Source organism: Capsicum annuum, chromosome 10, assembly GCF_002878395.1.
Source record: "Capsicum annuum cultivar UCD-10X-F1 chromosome 10, UCD10Xv1.1, whole genome shotgun sequence".
NCBI classification, from domain to species: Eukaryota; Viridiplantae; Streptophyta; class Magnoliopsida; order Solanales; family Solanaceae; genus Capsicum; species Capsicum annuum.
The window spans coordinates 33,920,912-33,943,090 of NC_061120.1; the positions used below are offsets into that span (position 1 = coordinate 33,920,912).

At 32.0% G+C, this 22,179-nt stretch overlaps 1 protein-coding gene across 1 annotated transcript; it reads left to right on the plus strand.

Annotated features, from left to right (window-relative positions):
- Positions 1-15,739: 15,739 nt before the first annotated feature.
- Positions 15,740-16,992, plus strand: LOC124887710 (protein FAR1-RELATED SEQUENCE 5-like). The gene is made up of 3 exons (XM_047397621.1): positions 15,740-16,167; positions 16,364-16,585; positions 16,665-16,992. Exons 1-3 carry the CDS (start codon positions 15,740-15,742, stop codon positions 16,990-16,992), a joined length of 978 nt encoding a protein of 325 aa, XP_047253577.1.
- The last annotated feature ends 5,187 nt before the right edge of the window (positions 16,993-22,179 follow it).

The window sequence follows — 22,179 nt, forward strand, 5'->3', positions numbered from 1 at the left end:
AAAAAAATAAAAACTAAAAACTTACAAAAACATAATTCTGTATTTAGTAATTGAAGATTTTTACTGGTAACTACAATCGACATACAAATTAATTAGAAATATTCATAGGGCAGAAAATTTAAAGAACATCCTACACTAAATCAACAATAAGGTACACAAAAATTTGAAGCCAATGAAAACATTAATCATTCGTACAGAACTCTTTCGATACGTATGAAAAATAGTTTTTAAAAAGATTGCTCCCTTTCTTGTATGAACAGAAGATTTTTGAACTGTGAAACTTTCTCCACCCGAAAAAATACAAATTAGGCTATCCATACCCACTAAGCCACAATTGAACCAATAACGAAGAAAAAAATACAAACAAGAAAACGGGAGAAGACTTCATGTCCAGTGATTAACTACATTATAAAAAAAATTTTAAAAAAAACTTGGTTTCTATTGTCTCATACATCTTTTTCAGGTGCTTCTCTAAGCCACTAGGAGATTTGAGAAAAGTGAAAATAGAAAAAGGTAAAGTAGTGGGAGTAAAACATGCGATTGTCTTGTTAATGGACAACATAATACTACTTTTGCTATAAACTGTAATTTTGTAAAAGTGTTGCTATTTATTGTAATTATAATTTTAAGTTTGTTAGTTACTGTAATTTTTCCTTAAAAAAATTAGTATACCTTATATATAATTTTTGTTTTAGATATTAATATAGAATTTCGGTTGCACACAAATAAAAACAAACTCATAGCCTTATTTTTAGTTCAGCAGCTTTAAAGCCAGAGATATTTTGGTACGCCTGCAACTAGTTTACAACCACAGACCACAGTTAGCTAAAGAGCCAGAGATATGCACAAAAGCTAATTATGTATAGATATTTTACACTATAAATTGTATTTTAATTTATTGTAGTGATTATTACTTTTCTGGTTATCATATTAAACTTATTAATATTATGAATATTTACTTGTTATAAATTACTTAAACTATTTGTGTAAGACAATCATATAGTGTTCAAAACATAGAAGTGAAATCTTTAACTATGGAGTAATTTTTAAGTCAGAAAGAATAGGTGAAAAAAAATTGTACATTTCCCCTATTCTTTAATGTTTCCTTTTAGTAAATCCTACACAATGTAAATTTGAATTATTTGGATCGACGAATATTGAATATCAAATAGTATAAAACAGTTTTTGGAAGTCTGGTACTTGAATTCTAAGATAGATTTGTTTAGTTTTAAGTGAAAATGTGAATGAAAAATGGAGAAAATAAATGAAGGGAAAAGTGAATTGTGTTTTTACGTTACAGAAGTAAAGTTCTCCCACACTGGTGGGAGAAAAAAAATTCTTACTATTTAAGTATAGAAATACTCCTTCATGTGTGTAGTAAGGCAAGAACAAGACAAGTCTCACGCAATGTCGTTGCTCACTCGGCTCGTCTTGGCTTCGGCTTTTCAAATGATCGAGAGATTATCTTTTTGGAAAAAATTAATTTGAAACTTGAAAATTAGTAAAAAATTCGATAAGAAAATTTTCAAAATTTCCGAACAGACCCAAGCATGTGCGAACGCATGTTACAACACACTTCAAAGGGACGAAACCCTTGAGGCACTGTTTAAGGACGGATTTGATGAACTGTGTGCTCAGGTGGCCAGCTACAACCACAAATGGCTAGACAAGTCTAAGAAAGTTTTTGTTTTTGTATAATTAGTGACCTAAGGTCGCATGTGGTCCACCTGCGCGTGCAGGTAGGTTCGCAGGTGACGTGATGATCCAAAACAATGTGTCCTTTTAAGAATCATAACTTCTTTTCTAAAGCAACCCCTTTTGGCTATAAATACCTAAATTTTTTCTCAGGTAGAGGCACAAAATTTTGAAGTGAAAAATATCTTCTTCTTCCTAAAAACTCTAGTGTGATTAATAAACCGTTGAGTGAGTTCATTGTTCAGCAAATTTGAGGTATTGCTATTTGCTGAAGCGAATCATTTATCTTGAGAGGATATATTTTATAACCCAAATACTTGAGAGGAATAAATACCTTAAAGACACACCATGAATTTGGTGGACTTGATTCTTTCATTTTCATCTCATTTCTAAATGTTGATTTTGCTCTTTTCTAGGAAGCAGTTTGAACTTCATTTTGATAGTTCTTAAACTGATTAAACTTGTGTTTGAAGTTCTTGAAACTTCATTTTGAGAGTTCATAAGTAGGTTGAACTTATGTTTGAAGTTCTTATGGAATAATACAGATTTTGTACCCGAAAACAACAATCTTAAGAAATATATGTGTAATCTGTATTTTGGTTTCTAGAGTTTAAAGCCTTTTGGCTTTCTACTCTATTTGAACTTAATAGTTATTTGAAGATATAAAAACTTTATCATGATTTAAAGTTCATTCGGCTGGTGATTAGAAGATTATAAAAACTTCATCATTAGTGGTTTAAAATTTAAAAACTTCATTGTTAGTATTCTGAAATATTATGTGCTTGTCTATTTGTGACAAAAAATGACTATTGATAACCAAGCCAATAATAGAACGATGAATGTTGTAAAAATTAATATTGCTACTTCAAGTCGTACAAATGCTACTACAATCGCAACGATGAAAAAAATAAAAAAAATTATTGTTAATTTTAAAAGATGGCAAAAAAAGATGTTATTTTATTTGACTACATTAAGTTGGTAAAGATTCATCACGAAAAGTGTTTCTAAATTGTCGGAATAAACTCCAGAGAAAGAACGTTTCATGGTAATGAAATCTTGAAAGTACTCAGACTTTTTGTATAAGAATTACATTTTGATGAGTGGCCTACAAAATGACTTGTAAAATATATACAGTAATATGAAGACCTCAAAGGAACTCTGGAATGTTCTAGAAAAGAAGTGCATAACAAAGAATGTTGGAATAAAGAAATTCATTATTGCCAAATTTTTGGACTTCAAGATAGTAGACAGTAAATTTGTAGTTGCTCAAGTCCAAGAATTGCATACCAAAATACATGCTCTCCTTGTTGAATGTATAAATTTAGATAATACCTTTATTGAACATATTACGTTTGTTTTTTATACTCACATAACCTTTGATGTGGGTTTGGTCGTGAACAATGCTTTTCAAGTAGCTTCAATAATTGAGAAGTTATCACCTTTGTGGAAAGACTTATAAAATACCCTAGTTTCTGTACCTTAGAAAATTTCTTGGGATTCTGATTCAGAACCCAATACGACTCATGGGTACGAGCCATATGTTGGGGTACAGATAGTATGGTCCATTCGTATACTGACCAATGTTGGTTGGTGGGATGGATTTTGGTTACTAGAATGGATACGACTTAGGGGTATGAGTCGTATTGGTGGTTACGGATTGTTTGGTTCCTTAACTTAATCTTAGACTTGGTTACTTAGGTTGAATCTGAGTACAAGTTTCTTACCATGAGCCGCAAGCTAGGGTATGAATCATACCAGGGACTCGTATGGTAGACAGTGTTCAATCCTCCTGGTATTTTATTCTACCAGAAATATGGGTCATGGATACAAATCGTATATTTTGGTTACGACTTGGTTGGATGAGTTGTATACTAGACAGTGTTTGGTCCAATGGTGGAGTTTCAAGATACGAGTGGTGGATACCGATCGTATTGAGAGGTTATGACTCGTGAGGGTCAGTCGTATTCCTGTGATGGGATTTTTGTGCAACTTAAGTGGGGGTATTCTAGACATTTTCCACTTATCCTAATAGGGTTCCACAACTTCTAACCTGCTTGGGAGGTTATTTACTATATTATTCTATTCATTAACACTTAGAAACTCTTTCTGAACACTCCATATATCTCTCAAGAGCTTTTGGGCAAAGGGAGCTAAAGTTTCAACTAAGGGATAAATTTGGGGCTTGTATTGGTGATTTCTTTCCGTTATCATCTTGGTTTAAGGCATGTTCTCTTCCTTCATTGTTAATATTATTTAAAGACATGGTTTATATGAATGTTTTCATGGTTTTACTATTACATGATTTTGGCTTTCAAATATGATTTGAGGGGTTGTTGATGTTAAATGGTTGGTTATGGTTTCCCATGATTTTAATTATGATTTTATATGCATTAATGGTGGTTTTGGATAATTGGATTTCATGGGAATGGTTTATTGGTAATTGAAATTGGTTTAGTTCATATTATGTCCCCAATGTGTTTGATAAAATGCTTATAAAGATATGTTCATTGCATTGACTTCTTTTAATGAAACTCTTGCATATTTTAAACTAGGTAAAGAAATTATGCATGGTTTAAATAGTTTGGAAAGGCTATAGGCTAATTGGTTATGCTTGTGGGGAATGCGAAAGTCTCCCAAGTGGTTTAATATAGTAAATGGAAGGGCACTTGAAAGTCCCCTTAAACCTATAAATGGTTGGCTATGGATGATACTTGCAAGTAAAGGTTGGTATAAAGATACCAATATCAATGGCCTTGGTTAATAAATGGATAATGGTTTGGTTATTTGGAAATTAGTTTTAATTAGGCAATAATGGCGGGATGTGTAGCAAAGACATGGAAGGTAGAGGTCCTAGGGGGGCCAAAATTGAAAATTCATATTTGCCAATATGAGGTTGGTCTTGGTGACCATCTGCATAATGTTACATTTTATTTTGGGAATGTACTAGTCATCGAATGGGGTACTTTCCTAGTCGTGCGGCTATACGAACTGGGGCCCTTTCAGCAGGGGAGATGAACCCATATAGCTCGTGGGTGGTTTAGGATGGTGAAGCTACACAATCCAGGTAAAGGTTTAAAGGGATACTAAACTCAAACATTTTTCTCAACATATTTATATATATATATACATATATATATATATTTGGTTGTGTGCATATGGATGTTTTTACTTGATTTTATAAATGACATTATTTTATCCTTACCCTGAAATCATGCTAGAGGTCACTCGCTAACCCCGTCTACTAGCGGTTATATACCCACGCTTTCCAGGAACCGGTCGTTCTACTCCTCCTACATAGTGATTGACTCAGGGACAATATTTGGACTAAAGTGGTGAGCCTTCATCCTTTATAAAGGCTCCATTTCATGTTATGAATATTTCTAAACATTTTGGTTTTATTTTGGATTTTGGTTTTGGCTATGGTTGGGGGCATGTCCCAACTAGATTTTATTACTCTTTTGGTTAGAGGCTTTTTGGTACTTCTTTGGATCAAAATGAGTGGGATCAACATAGGTGTCATCCTTGGCATTGGAACAGTCTGGGAGGCTGGCATCATCGGACATAATTTCTGGTTGTTCTATCATATTATATTTTGGGATTAATTATATTATATTTTTGAACGTCCTTGTTTATGGTTATGGGATGGTTGGACTCGGTTGTATTGGTCACAGTTGTTATCTATTCCCAGAGTCTTTATGTAGGTTGTTACACTATTTTGTTACATGCTCAGAATTCAGCTAAATCAGGGCAGGACGCTGGAGGTTGGGTTGGGTAACGGGGATGGCCTCCGGTCTCAGTCGAACTTGGGACGTCCATTACGACAAGGCCCCAGGGTGGGTCGTCTCAACTTAAAAACAACTTAAAGCATAATAACAATGAGATATCTGTTGAAGACTTCAATTGTGATGTTAAGAATTGAAAAGGACAATAAGACAGTAGAAAAGATGTCTCATGAAAATTCTGCAATAAGTGAAGCAAATACTATGGAAGATGAACCCACTAAATCAAAGAAGAGAAAGAAAGCATTAGGAAGATAATACAATACCCCTAAGAAAAAATTCAAAGAAAGTTGTCTTAACTGTGGTAAAGTTGGCCACAAATCTACAAATTATCGGGCTCCAAAGGACAAGAAAAAGAATCATGCAAATATGGCTGAATTAAAATATGACGATGATCTATGTGATATGCTTTCATATTACAATTCAGTTGGAAATTCTAGAAAGTGATGGATTAATTTAGGTGTCACCTACCATTTTTATCATAGCTCCGTTTCAAGTTGATGAGAAGATATTTATGACGAACTTCTCTACAACAAAGATTGATGAAACATGCAGTATTTTTCTAAAGATGACATTAGGCAAAGTGGTGACACAAAACAATGTCCTTCATGTTCTGAAGTTGTGAAAGAACTTAGTTTCTATTTCACTTCTGACTAAAAGTTAATTCAAATGTATATTTGTTTTTGACAAAGTTGTAATTAGTAAGAGTAAAGGGTATGTAGGTAAAGGTTACCTCACCAAGGGCCTCATTAAGAGCAATGTAATGAATATTGATATGAATAAAAGTTCTATTTCTTTTACTTACTTGAGTCAAATAAATTGTGGTATGAACGTTTAGGACATGTCAATTACAAAACCTTACGAAAACTGATTAATTAGAAGTTTTGCCTAACTTTTAGTGTAATAAATCAAAGTATCAAACATATGTGGAATCTAAGTATGCTAAGCATCTGTATAAGTCTGTTGAAAGAAATTTCAACCCCTTTGACTTAATTCACACAAACATTATTGATATGAAGTTAACACTGTCTCATGATGAAAAAAAATATTTCATAACTTATATTAATGATTGTACTAGATACTATTATATTTATTTGCTAAATGGTAAGCATGAAGCAATAGACATATTTAGGTAATATAAAATTGAAGTTGAAAATCAGTTGGATAAAAGAGAGTATGAATCTCCTTTTGAAGAGATATGTTTGAAAAATAAAATTGACCATCAAATTACTGTCCTGTATTCACCTAAATTAAATAGAATTATGGAAGGAAAAAATCGAACATTGAAAAAAATAATAAATTTCTTACTCTTAAGTTCAGGTATATCGCAAAACTTGTGGAGAGAGAAACTATCCTTATAGAAAATCGAATACTCAATAGAGTGTCTCATAGCAAGACACAATATATTCCATATGAAAATGAAAAAGAAAGAAGCCCAACTTGAATAATTTTAAATTGTAGAGGTGTCTAACCAAAGTCCAAGTTCCTATTCTTAAAAGGGTAAAAATAGAACCAAAGACCGTGGATTGTGCAGTAAAGCATATTCATTTTTGGTTCATAAATTTGAACATCCTAATATTCATGATAATGCGATAATTGAATCAAATAATATTGAATTCTTTAAACACATTATTCAAATAAAACTGTATATGAATTGTCTAGTAGATGGTCTAAACGACCTCAGAATGAACCAAAGGAGAATGTATTTAATGATGAGAATCCTAGGCATAGTACACGTTAAAGAACGTCTACCTCCTTCAAATCAGATTTTGTAACATTTTTTCTTAAAAATGAGATTCAAACATTTAATGAAATAATGTCATCTTTAGACTCATCTAGTTGAAACAAGACAGACAAGAGTTAGATTGATTCAATCATGAGCAATCATACTTGGGAGTTGATTGATCTTCCTCCCGAAAATAATTTTTTAGGTTCTAAATGGATCTTCAAAAGGAGAATAAAAGTTAATGGTACTATTAACAAATACAAGGCAAAACTTGTTATGAAAGGCTTTAGATGAAAAAAGGTTTTGATTATTTTGACACATACTTGCCAGTAACAGGGATAACATTTATTCAGATATTAGTTGCACTAGCAATGGTATATGATTTTGATATCCATCAAATAAATGTGTAAAAATCTTTATTGAATGGAGAATTAGAGGAAGAAATTTGCATGAAAAACAACCCAAAGGTTTGTGGTTCCTAGTAGAAAAAGAAAAGTGGAAAAATCTGTTAAGTCTTTTTATGAACTAAAATAAGAACCCAAACAGCGGCATGTAAAATTTGACTGAACCATATTGACAAATGAATTCAAGATAAATAAATGTGATAAATATGTTTACATTAAAGACATTTCAAATCAAAAAGTCAATATTTATTTGTATGTGGATGACACGTTGATCATCAGTAGAAACATTTCTGACATAAATACTAGAAAACAAATGTTTGAGATCAAGTTTAAAATGAAAAACCTTGGAGTTGCTAATATAATCTTACGGATAAAAATTCATAGAAATCCACAAGGGTTGGCATTATTGAAAAGGTACTTGACAAGTTCAAGTATTTGAATTTCAATATTTTCAAAACTCCATTATATATGACCTTTGCACTTTAAAAGAATGAAGGTGAAAATGACTCACAATTTAACTATGAAAGAGTGTTGAGAAGTTTAATATATATCATGAATTATACACAATCAGATATAACATGTGTTATTATTAAATTAAGTCGGTACACGAGTAATCCCAATCAAACATACTGTATGAAAATGAAAAGAGTTTTGAGGTATCTAAAATATACTCAAGACTATGTTTTTATTATAACAAATATTCTACAGTGATTGAATAATATAGTGATGGAAATTGAATCACTGGATCGAATGAAGTAAAATCCATGAATGGATATGTACTTACTCTTGGTGGAGGAGAAGTCTCTGAAAAATTATCCAAATAGATATGTATTACCGTTTCTATAATAAAAGCTAAATTTATCACGTTGGATAAAGTCGGTGAAGAAGCAGAATGACTCTAAAATTTCTTAAAAGATATTTCTTATTGGTCCAAACATGTGGCATTGGTATGCATACACTGTGATATTCAAACGATAATAGATAGGGCAGAGAGCATGATGTATAGTGGTAAATCTCATCATATAAGATGAAAACATAATACAGTTAGAGAGCTACTCTCTAGTGAAATTATCATGATTGACTCTGTAAAGTCAAAGGGTAATGTATTTGACCCACTTAGAAAAGGACTATCTTGAGAAAGAGTTTAGAGATCATCGAAGAAAATAGGTTTACTGCCTAGGACTAGTCATCACGACAGTAACTCTACTTAGTAGACTGGAGATCACAGAGAGCTAGGTTCAAGGAGATCAAACAAAGTTGTGACTGATGGTTCAACATTTTTAATTAACTCAATCCATTTCATAATAAAGACAATTTTTAGGAAGCAGGGATAAGTCTTATGATTTGAAGCTTTTCAATAGTTTCTAAGTTTGGCAGGTGTGACCAAATAGTTTGATCTATAGGATTAAACGCTTAAGAATCACCTATGTGAGGGTGAAGTGGAAGCCACTTCAATGAGAATGATAGTAAAAGCTTATTCTGTAAGCTCTTATGCAACCAGGTGGTGTTTATGACTAAAATAAATAAAATCATGAGAACTATAAATGGTAAAAGGCTTGGGTACTATTGACCGAGTGCATACGATGTAAGTTTAATAGGAAAGTTTAAATGAAAACCTACTTATCATGCTGCAATAGTCTTTATTTGTAGATCACACACTTGTTCGTAATTTTTTGATTAAATGATCATTTTTCATTCATGTGGGGGATTGTTGGGTTCCAAGTAAAATATGAATGAAAAGTGGTGGGAACAAATGAAAGAAAAAGTGAATTGTGTTTTCACTTTAAGGAAGTAAAGTTCTCCCACGTTAATGGGAGAAAGAAACTTCTTAGTGTTTAAGTTAGAAACACTCCTTCATGTGGATAGTGAGACAAGAACAAGACAAGCCACGTGTTGTCGATGTTGTTTCTCGCTCGTCTCGATTTTGAATTCGACTTCAAATGTGAATTTGAATTTGGCCAATGATTGATGGAGAAATTATATTTTGGACAGAATTCATTTGAAATTTAAAATTAGTGACATTTTAATTCAAAAATTTGATAATAAAATTTTATCCATTTGCAAACGCACCTAAAAATGTGCGGACACATGTCACAACTTACCTAGAAGGGACGCGACCCTTTGAGACATTGTTTGAGGACAGATTTGATGATCTACACACACAGGTGTCCATCTGCTGCATAGGTGCCCTACGCAAGTCATAATAAAACTCCTATTTTTGTACAATAAGTGATATGCAGCTGCATATGGGCTACTTGCGCGTGCATGTGGGTCCACAGGTGACGTGATGATCTGAAATATTGTGTCTTTTCAAGAACCATTGCTTTTTTTTTCTGAAGCACCATCTTTTGGCTACAAATACCTAAATTTTTCCTCAGATAAAGGCACGAAATTTTAAAGTGAAAAACATCTACTTCTCCTTAAATCTAGTGTGATCAATAAATCATTACGTGAGTTTGTTGTTCAGCAAATTTGAGATACTATTATTTGTTGAAGTGAATTATTTTATCCTAGAAAGATATATTTCATAACCTCGGGTACTTGAGAAAAATAAATTTCTTTAGGAAATACTGTTAATTAGGTGGACTTGATTCTTTATTTTCATCTCATTTCTAAACATTGGTTTTGCTGTTTTTCAAAAAATAGTTTGAACTTCATTTTGATAGTTGTTAAACTGATTGAACTTGTGTTTGAAGTTCTTCAAACTGCATTTTGAGAGTTTATAAGTTTGTTGAACTTGTGTTTGAAGTTCTTGTGGATTAATACAGATTTTGTATCCAAAAATAATAATATTTTTGGGTAATTCAATGTCAATATTGCAATCGACGTGAATTATAATGTTTTTACACAATAAAGGAAGAAAAGAATAAGTATCCTCTCAGCCTATTACCAAAATTTCAATTACACACTTTTTGTTTGCAAAAGACCTATTACCCTCCTAAACTTCTAAATAGTGAATTTAATTCTACCTTAAAATGGTACATTGAAAACTCAAGTAAGTGGTGAAATACACACATCTATTCAAATATGACACATATATTTTTCTTTTTTTTTTCTTTTTCCTTTCTTCTCTTTTATCACTCCTCTATCCTTATTAATTTCAAAATTTCTTTCACATAGCTTAAATATAATTTACACCATCCATAGCTATAATGAGCACCCACCATACTTGTGGTATACATAAGCACTGAAGCTAATAATGACTTTACACAATACTATACAAAATTATTAAAACAATCTAAAGTTGCTAGCTTTCGGCAGAATTGTCAATAAATAACTACATACAATCTAAATAGTTAATTTTTTGGGCTGATTAATTAAATCATTGAATTTTTTTTCATTATCAAATTTGACTTTTAAGTTTGGGCTAATTAATTAAATTATTGAATTTTTTATATTATTAAATTAAAATTTTTTTTTTCTCTTATATGGTAATTTTGCTTTAAAAAATTGATAGACAAAGAGAGGAAATGAAATTAGAAAAAATATTAAGAATTGCCGGAGTTGAAGATAAAGATGATGATTGTCTCAAATTGTTAGTGATCTGTATATTTTGTCTTTTCGTTATTATGATATTTTTAATTTAGATAAAAAATAAAATTACTAAAATACAATCAGTAATAGTTGCCAAAAATGGTGGTATTCTGAAGGAAGAGAATAATGTGGTTATAGCAAAATGAAAGAGCTGAAAAAAAAATAATGAATAAACAATAAGTGAAAAGAAAAAAATAAATAATAAATGAAAAGAGAAAAAGACAACCAAAAAATTAGTGACTTTTTACTCTCTCAAAGAATATGTGTTACGCATACTGTGTCACGTCATTACACAGAGGTTATTAGTTAATAGAATTCCCTCAAAGATAAAGTATATAATTGAAATTTTGGTCAAAGTATAAAGGGGGTAATTAAATGTTTTGCTATCAGATGGTCAAATACTGCACGTGAACCAATCCAAATTGCTACAATTGTATTTAGGGGTGTACAAACCGAATCGTTAAATGAAAGCGAACCGATGAATCAAATTAAATCGAAGAAAAAAATTGACTTATGGTTTGATTTGATTGGTTTGGTGTTCAAAAAAAAAACTGATCATTCTTGATTTGATTTGGTATTAGCAAAAATAAAATCAAACTGAACCAACATAATACATATATAATTTTAATTTTTTATATGTAAAAAGTATTACTTATAATCTACTTTCTAATTACTTTTATAACTTTTTTATATTCAGAAAATAGATATATATTCTTGGGCCTTTAGTTATAATATTTAGGAAAAAGGACATGGACTGACCATTTTAAAAAGAAATGGCCCACACTATAAAAATATGGACAATTGGAGCCAGTCGACCCAATTTATTTCCTTTTTTTAGTCACTTGGCCCAAAACCACTCTCCTTACACAATTAAGGAAATTAAATGCTCTTTATAGTTGTTACTCTTAAATCACTTTTCTTTTCTAAATATACTTTCTCAAATCTTTTTTTTTTCTCCTCTATTATGCATCGATCAATCTACTATATTTTATGATCAATATCAATTGATTTGTTGTTTCTTGCATTGGAGCATTGAAAACTATGGACATGAAGTAAAAAATAGGAAATAAAGGAAAGTTAAAATTAAGGGGTAAAGCGGTCAACTTTGACCTCAAATTTGTTGTTAATGATGATTATTTTACAGAATCATTACATACAGGTTTGTACTTGAAGCAATGTCATAGTTCTTTAAACTTGAAGAAGAAAAAAATAAAATAATGAGGTCTCAAGGTAAGATAAAAGTCATGTCTTGGTCCATGTTCTTCTCAGAGGTTAATTCAATCATGGTGAGTCGAAGATATTCTTTTTAGAGGCTGACTCAATCACAGTGAGTCAGAGATGTTTTGATGCATGTAAAGATGAAAAAAAAAAGAATATGCCAACAGATACTCTTTTATACTAGATTGATACACATTTTTTAAAAGAGAGAAGGGAAACCTTTGCATGCACATATAGTCTCTATACCCAATTGATACTCTTTTATACCAGTTTGATACACTTTTATAACACATTGATACACTTTTTTTTAAAAAAAAGAAGGGGAACCTATGGATGCATATACAGTCTTTATACCCATTTAATACATTTTTATGTCACATTGATACACTTTTATACTACATTGCTATACTTTTTAAAAAGGGAGAGAGAATTCTTTGCATGCACATGCAATCCCTATACTCAGTTGATACTCTTTTATACCACATTGATACACTTAAATTCAACATCAGATATCCACTGACCTCCGTATTTTATCATTATTGAAACTAAAACTGAAGTTGAAGCCATTATTTTATATCAATTCTGAGCAAATTTACAATGCCAAAAAATTATAGGAAGCTAATTGAATGCAGATTTTTGGAGATTTTATACAAAATTTATGGAATAAGAAAGATTAATTGAAGTATCGAAAAAGGTAAAAGAATGGAGGTTTGGGAGTTTGAATGGAAAGGAAATTGTGAATGAAAAGGAAAGAAAGAAAGAGAAAGTTACTTTAACGATATTTTCGATTATGTTTAAGCGTATAACAGTGAAGGTTAGCTAGTGAAATTAATTTGTGGCTATTTATAGGGTATTTAATTTTGAGTGTTATTTTTATGATATTATTTTAGTTTTAGGTGTTATTGCTGTCCTTTTTCCTAATATTTATCCATTAGTAACAGATTAATACAAAACCCAATATTAATATAAAAACCTATAACTCTTCAATTGCTTCACTTTACATTTTACTTTCCAAGTTTTCAGAGAGTTCTCATCATTTTCTCATCTTACTTTCATCTTACTTTTCTCATTCTCCTCATTCGTCAAGTTTTGATTTAGGTTTGTTTCTCTTCTTTCTCTTTTTTCTTGTGGAATTATGTTATAGTTAATTATTTTATGGAGTTAAATTTTTAATAAGTTGTCTCCAATTCTTCATTCTTCTTTATGCTCACATTTTATGTGAAGGAAACTTTCAGACAAGCTATTGTGACTAGTAACTTACAAATTGAACCACTGAGTATCCACATAATATTACTTTGAGAGATAGTAGTTTAAACGTCTTAGTAATTTGCCAACTTAATTTTAATTGGAACTACTCTATGACCATTGTATTTTTTTTTTTTATCTTTTAGTGAAAACATTTAATTTTTTCTTCAATCACATTATAATTGTAAAAAAAATGAGAAAAAATCAAAAAATCGAAAAAACCAAAAAAACCCGATTAAAATCGAAATATAAAAACCGATTGTATATTGGTTTGATTTGGTTAATAGATTTAGAAAACCGACATTGTTGGTTTGGTTATATTTTAACGAAAAATCGAACCAATCCGACCTATGTACACCCCTAACTGCCCTCTTTAGCATTCTTATATAACACTTTTCTATTAGTATAAAAAATTTTTTTTACACTTTTTAAAAATTAATTTTTTATACTATAGTTCACCTTTTATAATAATTTTTTACTTATTATAGTGCACCGGGCTGCCCTTTTAATATATCTATAGAATTTGACAACATATTTCATACACTATATGACAAAGAATATTACTTATATGAATATATTTTCATCCTTAAATGTTTTTCCTTTTTTATCCAAATGTGGTTAAACTTAAAATATGACATTAATTCCTATGTTCAAAATATTAAAAAGTTAGATTTTATGCATCGTTTTCCTATAAAAGTTAAATAAGTACGTACCACTGTTTAAATATCAAACTAGGTTTCGAAGGCCCTTTTTTTGTCTTAATTTATGTGACATAAATAAAATTAGATAATTAATTATATTTTTAATATTTTTAAGGATTTTTTAAGCTATTAGCTATTGTAATCTATAATACTTTTCAACATTATAATTTACTATTTTAAGTTGTTTACTATTATAATTTTTAATACTCTTCTTGTTCAAACTTTTGTGATATTGATAATCAATTTATATTTTAAAAGTAATTTAATTTTTTAATTATTGTAATTTATAATATTTTTTCTATTCAATTTAAGTGACACTAACATAATTTCGAGAGTCAATCAAATATCACTATTGAAGTAGGAAAATTGACACGTCTTGAATGACTCATAATAACTAATTAGAAGTGATATAGAAAAATTGATATAAAATATATTTGTGAAATTTTTTTAAGTGGGCCTCATATAAAATGTCAAATTAATTTAAAACATAAAGAGTTAATTTATCATTTAATATTTATTTTATCTTTTTAAATTTAATATTATTATTTTTTTAATACTTAGATGACTTATTATAATTACTCAGGGGTGATATAGTAAAATTACGGTTGAAGCAGCTGAAGCAGACATTTCATAAATATCTGTTTTACTTTTTTTAAAAAAATTAAATTTTATTAATTTTTTAATACGTAAATGTCATATAATAATTAATTAAGGGTGATATAATAAAATCATAAAACAAGCAGGCAGCTGAAAGCAGGCATGTTGACCACCTGCTGCCTGCTTCCAGCCACCCCACTCACGCTTATATATAGTATAGTAGTAATACTAGCAATTACGCACAGAGCTATTATATATAGAGAGATATTTGACCATACAATAAAAATTTCTATATTAATTTGTCCGTTCGAAAAGAAACAAAAAGCTCGATTCCTTGAAAGAGGAGATCAGCTAAAAAAATGTACTGATAGAAAAAACTAGTAGCAGTGTACCAGCCCCCCACTACTAATTTCTGGCATCCATTCACAGTGGCAGTTCAACAAACACAATAAACCACTGCTAAAATCAGATTTGAATATAATCAAATCAAATCCTAAAGTGGAAGATTTAAAACCCCCTAAAAACGTAAAAAGTAATGTTTCCAAGAAGGGTGGTGCTAAACAACTCGAGGGTCGTCGACTCGATTTACTCAAAAATTGTGAATTGACGGGTTTGCCCTTTGACTCCAAAACCACCTATCCTTTGCTCCAAAATTGTAAAATCACTTTTTAATTTTTTTTATTTTTTTTACTAGACCAAACTTCTCCTCTACTCTTTTAACTTTCCTCTTTTACATTTTGTGTTCACTAATCATTCTATTTTACTCAATTAAATTCCCCTAACCATTTCATTGTACTTGGGCATTAATTTTTCTATCCTCTTCTATTTAATTCGGGCATAATGGATGATAATGAATGTAATAACCAATTAAGACCAACATTACATGACGTTTTTGGCTTGGAGGACGGTGATAATTTGAATGGTAATGAAGATTCATATGGTGGATATGCTGAGGGTCCAGATCGATATTTGGATACCGACGATGAAGACCTTCAAAACTTGGCTGATGAAGAGACAAATAGGTCTCATCAATCGGCTCAAGATGAAGATTTAAGTGTTTTCGACGGTAAAGAAGATGACTATGGGGAGGATGATGTTGAAGAAGAGGAAGGCCCAATGCATGATGATAGCTACACCGACGAGCAATATACAGCAGGCCCTATTGAAGGTATGTCTTTTCGTTATGTACAAACCACCTTCGCATTTTATAAAGAACACAGTCGTTTGACTGGTTTTGGAGTTGTTAAGAAAAGTGAAAAACTTGGTTGGTCAATTAAAGTATGTGACATTTGGGTGTGATAAGTGCCGAAAAACAACGCCTAGGAATCAAAGCAAGAGAGTTGATTGCAAAGCTAGGGTGAATTGTCAAGTGATGAATGATGGTTTGTGCATAGTGACAAAGGTTATACTAGAGCACAATCATGAGTTGGAACCTACACTGTCATATTTTTTTTCGTGCTACAGGAAATTGAGCAGGACTGTGAAGAGGAGTCTCATAGCGCACGACATTGCAGGTCTAAGGCCTTCAAAGAGCATAAGGCTCTTGGAGGTCAAAGCTGGAGGCACTAAAAGAATGAGGTGCACTGCCAAGGACTGTTGTAACTACATTCTTCAGCAATGGAGGCTTCGAATACTTTTCAGCGATGCTGCCGCATTGCACAGATTTTTTACTGAAATACAGTCCAAGTATGAAATTTTTTTATTCAATAGACGCTGACAATACTGGCAGACTTCGAAATGCTTTGTGGGTGCACACACACTGCAGGGCTGCCTACCGCAACTTCAGTTATGTCATATGCTTCGATATAGCCTACCTCGTGAATCAGTGGCGCATGCCATTTGCTTTCTTCATCGGTGTTAATCACCATAACCAGTCCATACTTCTAGGATGTGCTTTGCTCACGAGCGAGGACATCAAAACATATGCTTTTGTATTCAGAACTTGGCTTATGGCCATGGACAAAATCCCTCCAATAGCTATTCTCACAGACCAATGTGAGAGTATTAAGGCAGTCATTCGCGAGGTGCTGCCAAATACCATCCACAAGTATTGCATTTGGCTCATCTTTACCAAGTTACCCCGTAAAGCTTAAGGGGGTGACCAATTATAAGCCTGCCAAGGCTCACTTCAAAGCGATCATCTTTGATAGGATTACAATTGGTGAATTTGAGGATAAATGGCATGAATTCATTGAAGAATACGACCTGGGTAGACGGATTTGGTTCGAAAGTCTTTACTTAAAGCGGTCCAAATGGGTTCCCGTATTTCTCAAGCACTTCTTTTGGGCTGGTATGATGTCCACACAAAGGTGAGAGTCAATGTATGCCTTCTTTGATGGCTATATCAGCGGTCGAAGCTCTCTAAAGTAGTTTGTTGAGCAATATGAGGTTGCCCTCAGGTTTAAATATGAGAAGGAATTGGAGAGCCAAGCCAGCGAAAGAAAGTAATTTGTATGACCTACCATCACATTAGACTGGGATATGCAGATATATGGCTACTACACCCCACTATTTACGATTTCTTTAGGACGCATGTTGTAAGGATACCACACTGTGAAATTAAAAGACATGCCGATTTCAATGCGGTGGAGAGAGTTGAGGTATAACACGTGACAGACTGTTCTATATAAAGTGATTATCACGGTGATAATTTTGTCTTCACCGTGGAGTACCGTCCCGCCAATCATTATATTGAATTCAATTGCAAGACCTTCAAAAGTGAAGGGATTGCGTGCTGCCACATTTCGAAGATGATGACTTTAAAAAAGATTCATTTGTTTCACGATAGATATATACTTCGCCACTGAAGGAGAGACATAGTCCGCCCACATCTGAGTAAATCATTTTCGGTAGGGTACCCAACAATGATGGACGAGTATCGAGAGTACAATGGGATCAAGAAATGGCTTGATAGAAATTGTGACCTCGTATTGGACTGTCCCGTTAGACGCAGGGACCTAAAGAATGTTTTGAAAGCTCATTTTAAAAACATACATGGCCTGGAAAGATGATATGGTTGTCCTTAATGTTCCTGATTCGAACTCCAATACTGATTTAATAATCATAAGAAATCTGAAAGAGGTTCGTTCACGTGGAAGGACCCAGATCAACAAAAACAGATCTTCGCATCAATCCGTATGCCGCAGAGATGCTAGGAGATGGGGATTTGGATACTATGATGTATACGAGGAGGGACAAAGCATTCAAGGTAGGAGTGGCAGCAAGAGACTAGGCCATAGAGGTAGTGAAGTAGGTGGGGTGTGTGGTAGTAGAGGAGGTAGAGATGATGATGCAAACATAAGTAATCATCCTACAGTACATAAGTTTTTGTAGTATAGTGTGCCTTTTCTTTCCTTAATCTATATTGTATATTTGTATTTGATTCTACGACATTGTATGATACTCATAAATACTTCTCTACTTATGTGTAGATGTTAAAGATATGCGAATATGTTATCTTAGCTAGGCGTATCCCATTTAACCAAATCGTAGTCCACTTTATTTCTCAGAATAAAAATTATCAGCCTCATCATGCATCATACAGGAAAGAAATATGTTGTTGCTGTTGTACATTGTTTTAAAACACTGTAATAGATGGAAAAAGTTTATTCAATTTGCTTGCTTAGTTGTTTTGTAACAAGACGAACGACAAGGCGACTATTTTCATTCTCTATCATATTTGAAGGGATTAGACAAAACAATCAATGATCTACAAGCTAGTAGACAAAATGATCATTAAATAATTCATATCAATCAACTTTAAGATAATCGAGAACCACTACGTTGGAACTAGAAAGGCAAAAATTAGACAAATAAATATTGGTAAAAAAAATTTGTAGTGACATATATGGAATGTTATTGAATGCTACAGTACTATAACTAAAATCGCTCTTATGTCTCCAATTTATAGGCATCACGTCATATTTTCTCATCCCATTGATCCTTGGACACTTCTATTAATGAATAGGTCGTGTTCCTTCAGTCGCCACGCAAACTTCAGTCCTCCAAGCTGATCCCTCACTGCAGCTACTTCCTCTTTGGAAACCAACTCTGTTTATATTTTTCGTCTATCAAAAATATCTTACTTTTGACTACCATTTTCGTCAGTCGAACAACGTAAATAGAGATGGTTTTGGAAGAGGAAGCGGTTATAGTGAGGGTCCGGTTTGTAGGTATTTTTGTGGTGACTGATGAAAGACCACCTATTCGTTAAGAGAAGTGGCCAAAGATTAATGGGATGAAGAAACACGATGTGATGCCAATAAATTGGAGACATAAGAACGATTCTAGTTATACTATTGTAGCATTCAATAACATTCCATATATGTCGCTACAAATTTTTTTACCAATCTTTGTTTGTCTAATTTTTGCCTTTCTAGTTCTGACGTAATGATTCTCGATTATTTTAAAGTTGATTGCTCTGAATTATTTGATGATCATTTCGTCTATTAGCTTGCATATCATTATTTCTATTAATTTGGGATCTTCTAACCCCTTCAAATTTGATCCACAGACATTAATAAAAAATCACGCATTGTTGCCAATTTGAGCTGATGAGACTTTCGTAGAATTTACTCTTCTAATATTTTCCTAGCAATTAATGTAGACATTATTGGTACGACAATGTAGGCAATGTAGTTTGATTGAAATTGAAAATAGTCTCTAAACATGAAGTTACCTACTTTAATGCTTTTCAACACTAAACCATATATGTTTAAACATGTCCATTTTATTTTACTTTTATATGTAGTACTCATCAATGCCTTGTCAATTAGAAGTTTTATTTCCAAATCTACTGCTGGCAATATTAAAAATGCTTTGATCTTCTAATTATTAGCATCATTAAGAAGATTTCAACTATCACTTACATCTCAGTAATAATTAAACTAATAATATTGTGCAACATTGAATGGAAAGGCTGTCTATAAAGACTAATATTGGAACATAAACAAAGTAAAACATATGAACAAAGAAAGTGGACAATTATCTGTTTGATGTCATTTGTGGGTCGAAGGTTTGTTGTGGTGGCTTCGTCGTTTTATCCGCCAATGTTTCCATGTAACTTATAAGCAACTCCTACTTTCTGCCAAAACTCTCCATGCCTATACTCATAGCATCAACCTATTTTCTAACCTCGTTCATCTGAGAACACAGCGACAAGAGTTGATTATGGGGACCCGAAAAGTGTTTAGTGGTGAAAGGGGCTCCGGGATTAGAAACTGCGGGATTATTTTCTTGGGAGCTCATTTTATGTATGAGTCCTTTTTTTGTTATTCCGTACATGATCTCAAATCCACAGATTTAAATAGAAAGGCATTGAAGGCTTTGAAAATAAGTGAAAGTTAAGGTAATAAATGTGGTAGATGGAAGGTCAAAGAAAGTATTATATTTCCAAGGAATACAGTTGGAAGGTCAAAAATATCTCAACTTCAAACAATTTCCAACATTCAACATTCAATAAATCAAAATAAAAAACTCAAACTTTTCGGTTAATAATAGTTATTCTTTTGTGTGGTTACTCTTTGTAGTTATTTTAAAGTATTACTAATACAGAAAAACTTTTTGAAATAAAATACGTTAGAAAATTTAAGTAATTTACTCTAGTTAATTTATTGATAATTCAAACATTTGTTCTCAACTAGATGGACATATCATTGAGGGTATTCAACAGACACTTATAGTTTGATGACTCTTCATTTCGTTTTCTTCTTAGTAATCAGTGTAGATGATTGTTGGTTTAACAAATTTTTTCCGCAATATCATTGGGTAGGCGTGCTTGGGCAAACCAAAAATAGTAATTCGTTCATCTTTTAAATCGTGTGCTACGTTTTGAAGTCATGCCTTTTAGAAATATTTGGTTTTCATTTTCATTTTTTTTACAAATTCATGCCTTTTAGAGACATTTTGGTTTATATTTGTCAATATTTATATTTGAAGTTACATGATCGTCCTCTATGGATGGGATAAATGACTTATCGTGTATTTATAGCAATGAGTCAATAAAGCTAAAACATAAGCATACATTTCATTAAGACTAGAAAGTAAAATTAACATTAAAACATTGAAATTTTATTTACTACATTTCTATTTTCTCTCTACGGTGCTGGGTGCGTCGGAGTAAGTTGGAGGTGGATGGGAGGATCTTGGAGGCAGCATCAAAATTTTGTCCAATATTTTCCCAATGATCTTGATCATGACATCCTGCTTATGCTCAAAACTCTCCATGCATCGAGTTAAGGCATCAAGCTCTATTTTGATGTAATGAAGATGAGAGTAAAATTCAAGAAGCAGGCGAAGTTCCTCATAACTTTGTTGACGGTTGGAAGAGACTCAGGCGTTGGAAGAGGCCGATTGGTAGGAAGACATTTTTGGCGACCTTTGAATGTCGAAAATTGTAGGAATATGTGACATGTTATATAGTTTGTTTACCTTTACTTGTATAATGAATGGTTGTCCATATTTATACAAGTGATTTGATTACTCCATGATATATTAATTAATATTTATTTTTTAAATTTTGAAGAAAGGAATGAAATTAATGCTAACGTTTGAGCTATTTTAAGATGAGTGTAAGATTGAAATATTGAAAATGACTTTGAACAATTTTCAATCCTAAATCATATTGTTTTGCCACACTCTTTGAAAAATGTGACTCATCTAACCTCAACGAACCCTACGCATTGGATATTTGGACCCTAACCTATCCGTAGATCTTGTTCACGATGTCATATAATGAAATAATTTTTATATTTTATTTTTTAAAAGCGAAATAAAATTCTTCCCCTCCATTCTAATTCGAGAGTCCAAATGATTATTAAGACAAATAATATTTTCCGTTGGCGATTGAAGTATTAAGAAATATTACCTAACGAGTTAAAAGTTATAACATTAAACATATGCCTTAGGTAACTTACATCATATTTGGAATGTAAACATTTACTTTCCAGTAAAAAATAAAGTTAATAGTAACTTGTAAAGTAATGTTTGGCTCGTCTACACAATCTACCAATTGGTTAGGAGTGCACATTAAATCCAACATTGATAGTTTACATCTTTCTCCTTTATTTAAACCGTGTGACCATATAGGAATGATGGAGTTAACCATATCAATTCGAAGAAGAAATTTATTGTAGTTGCAGTTGTTGCAGATATGAAGGTATGAGTTGAAACGACCATCCATTGTTGTATTCCTATCATTTATTACATGTATGTTTAACCCTACCAATTATCTTATGTATTTATGTCCAACCTACCGAAGAAAACTCCGATAGCGTTCAATG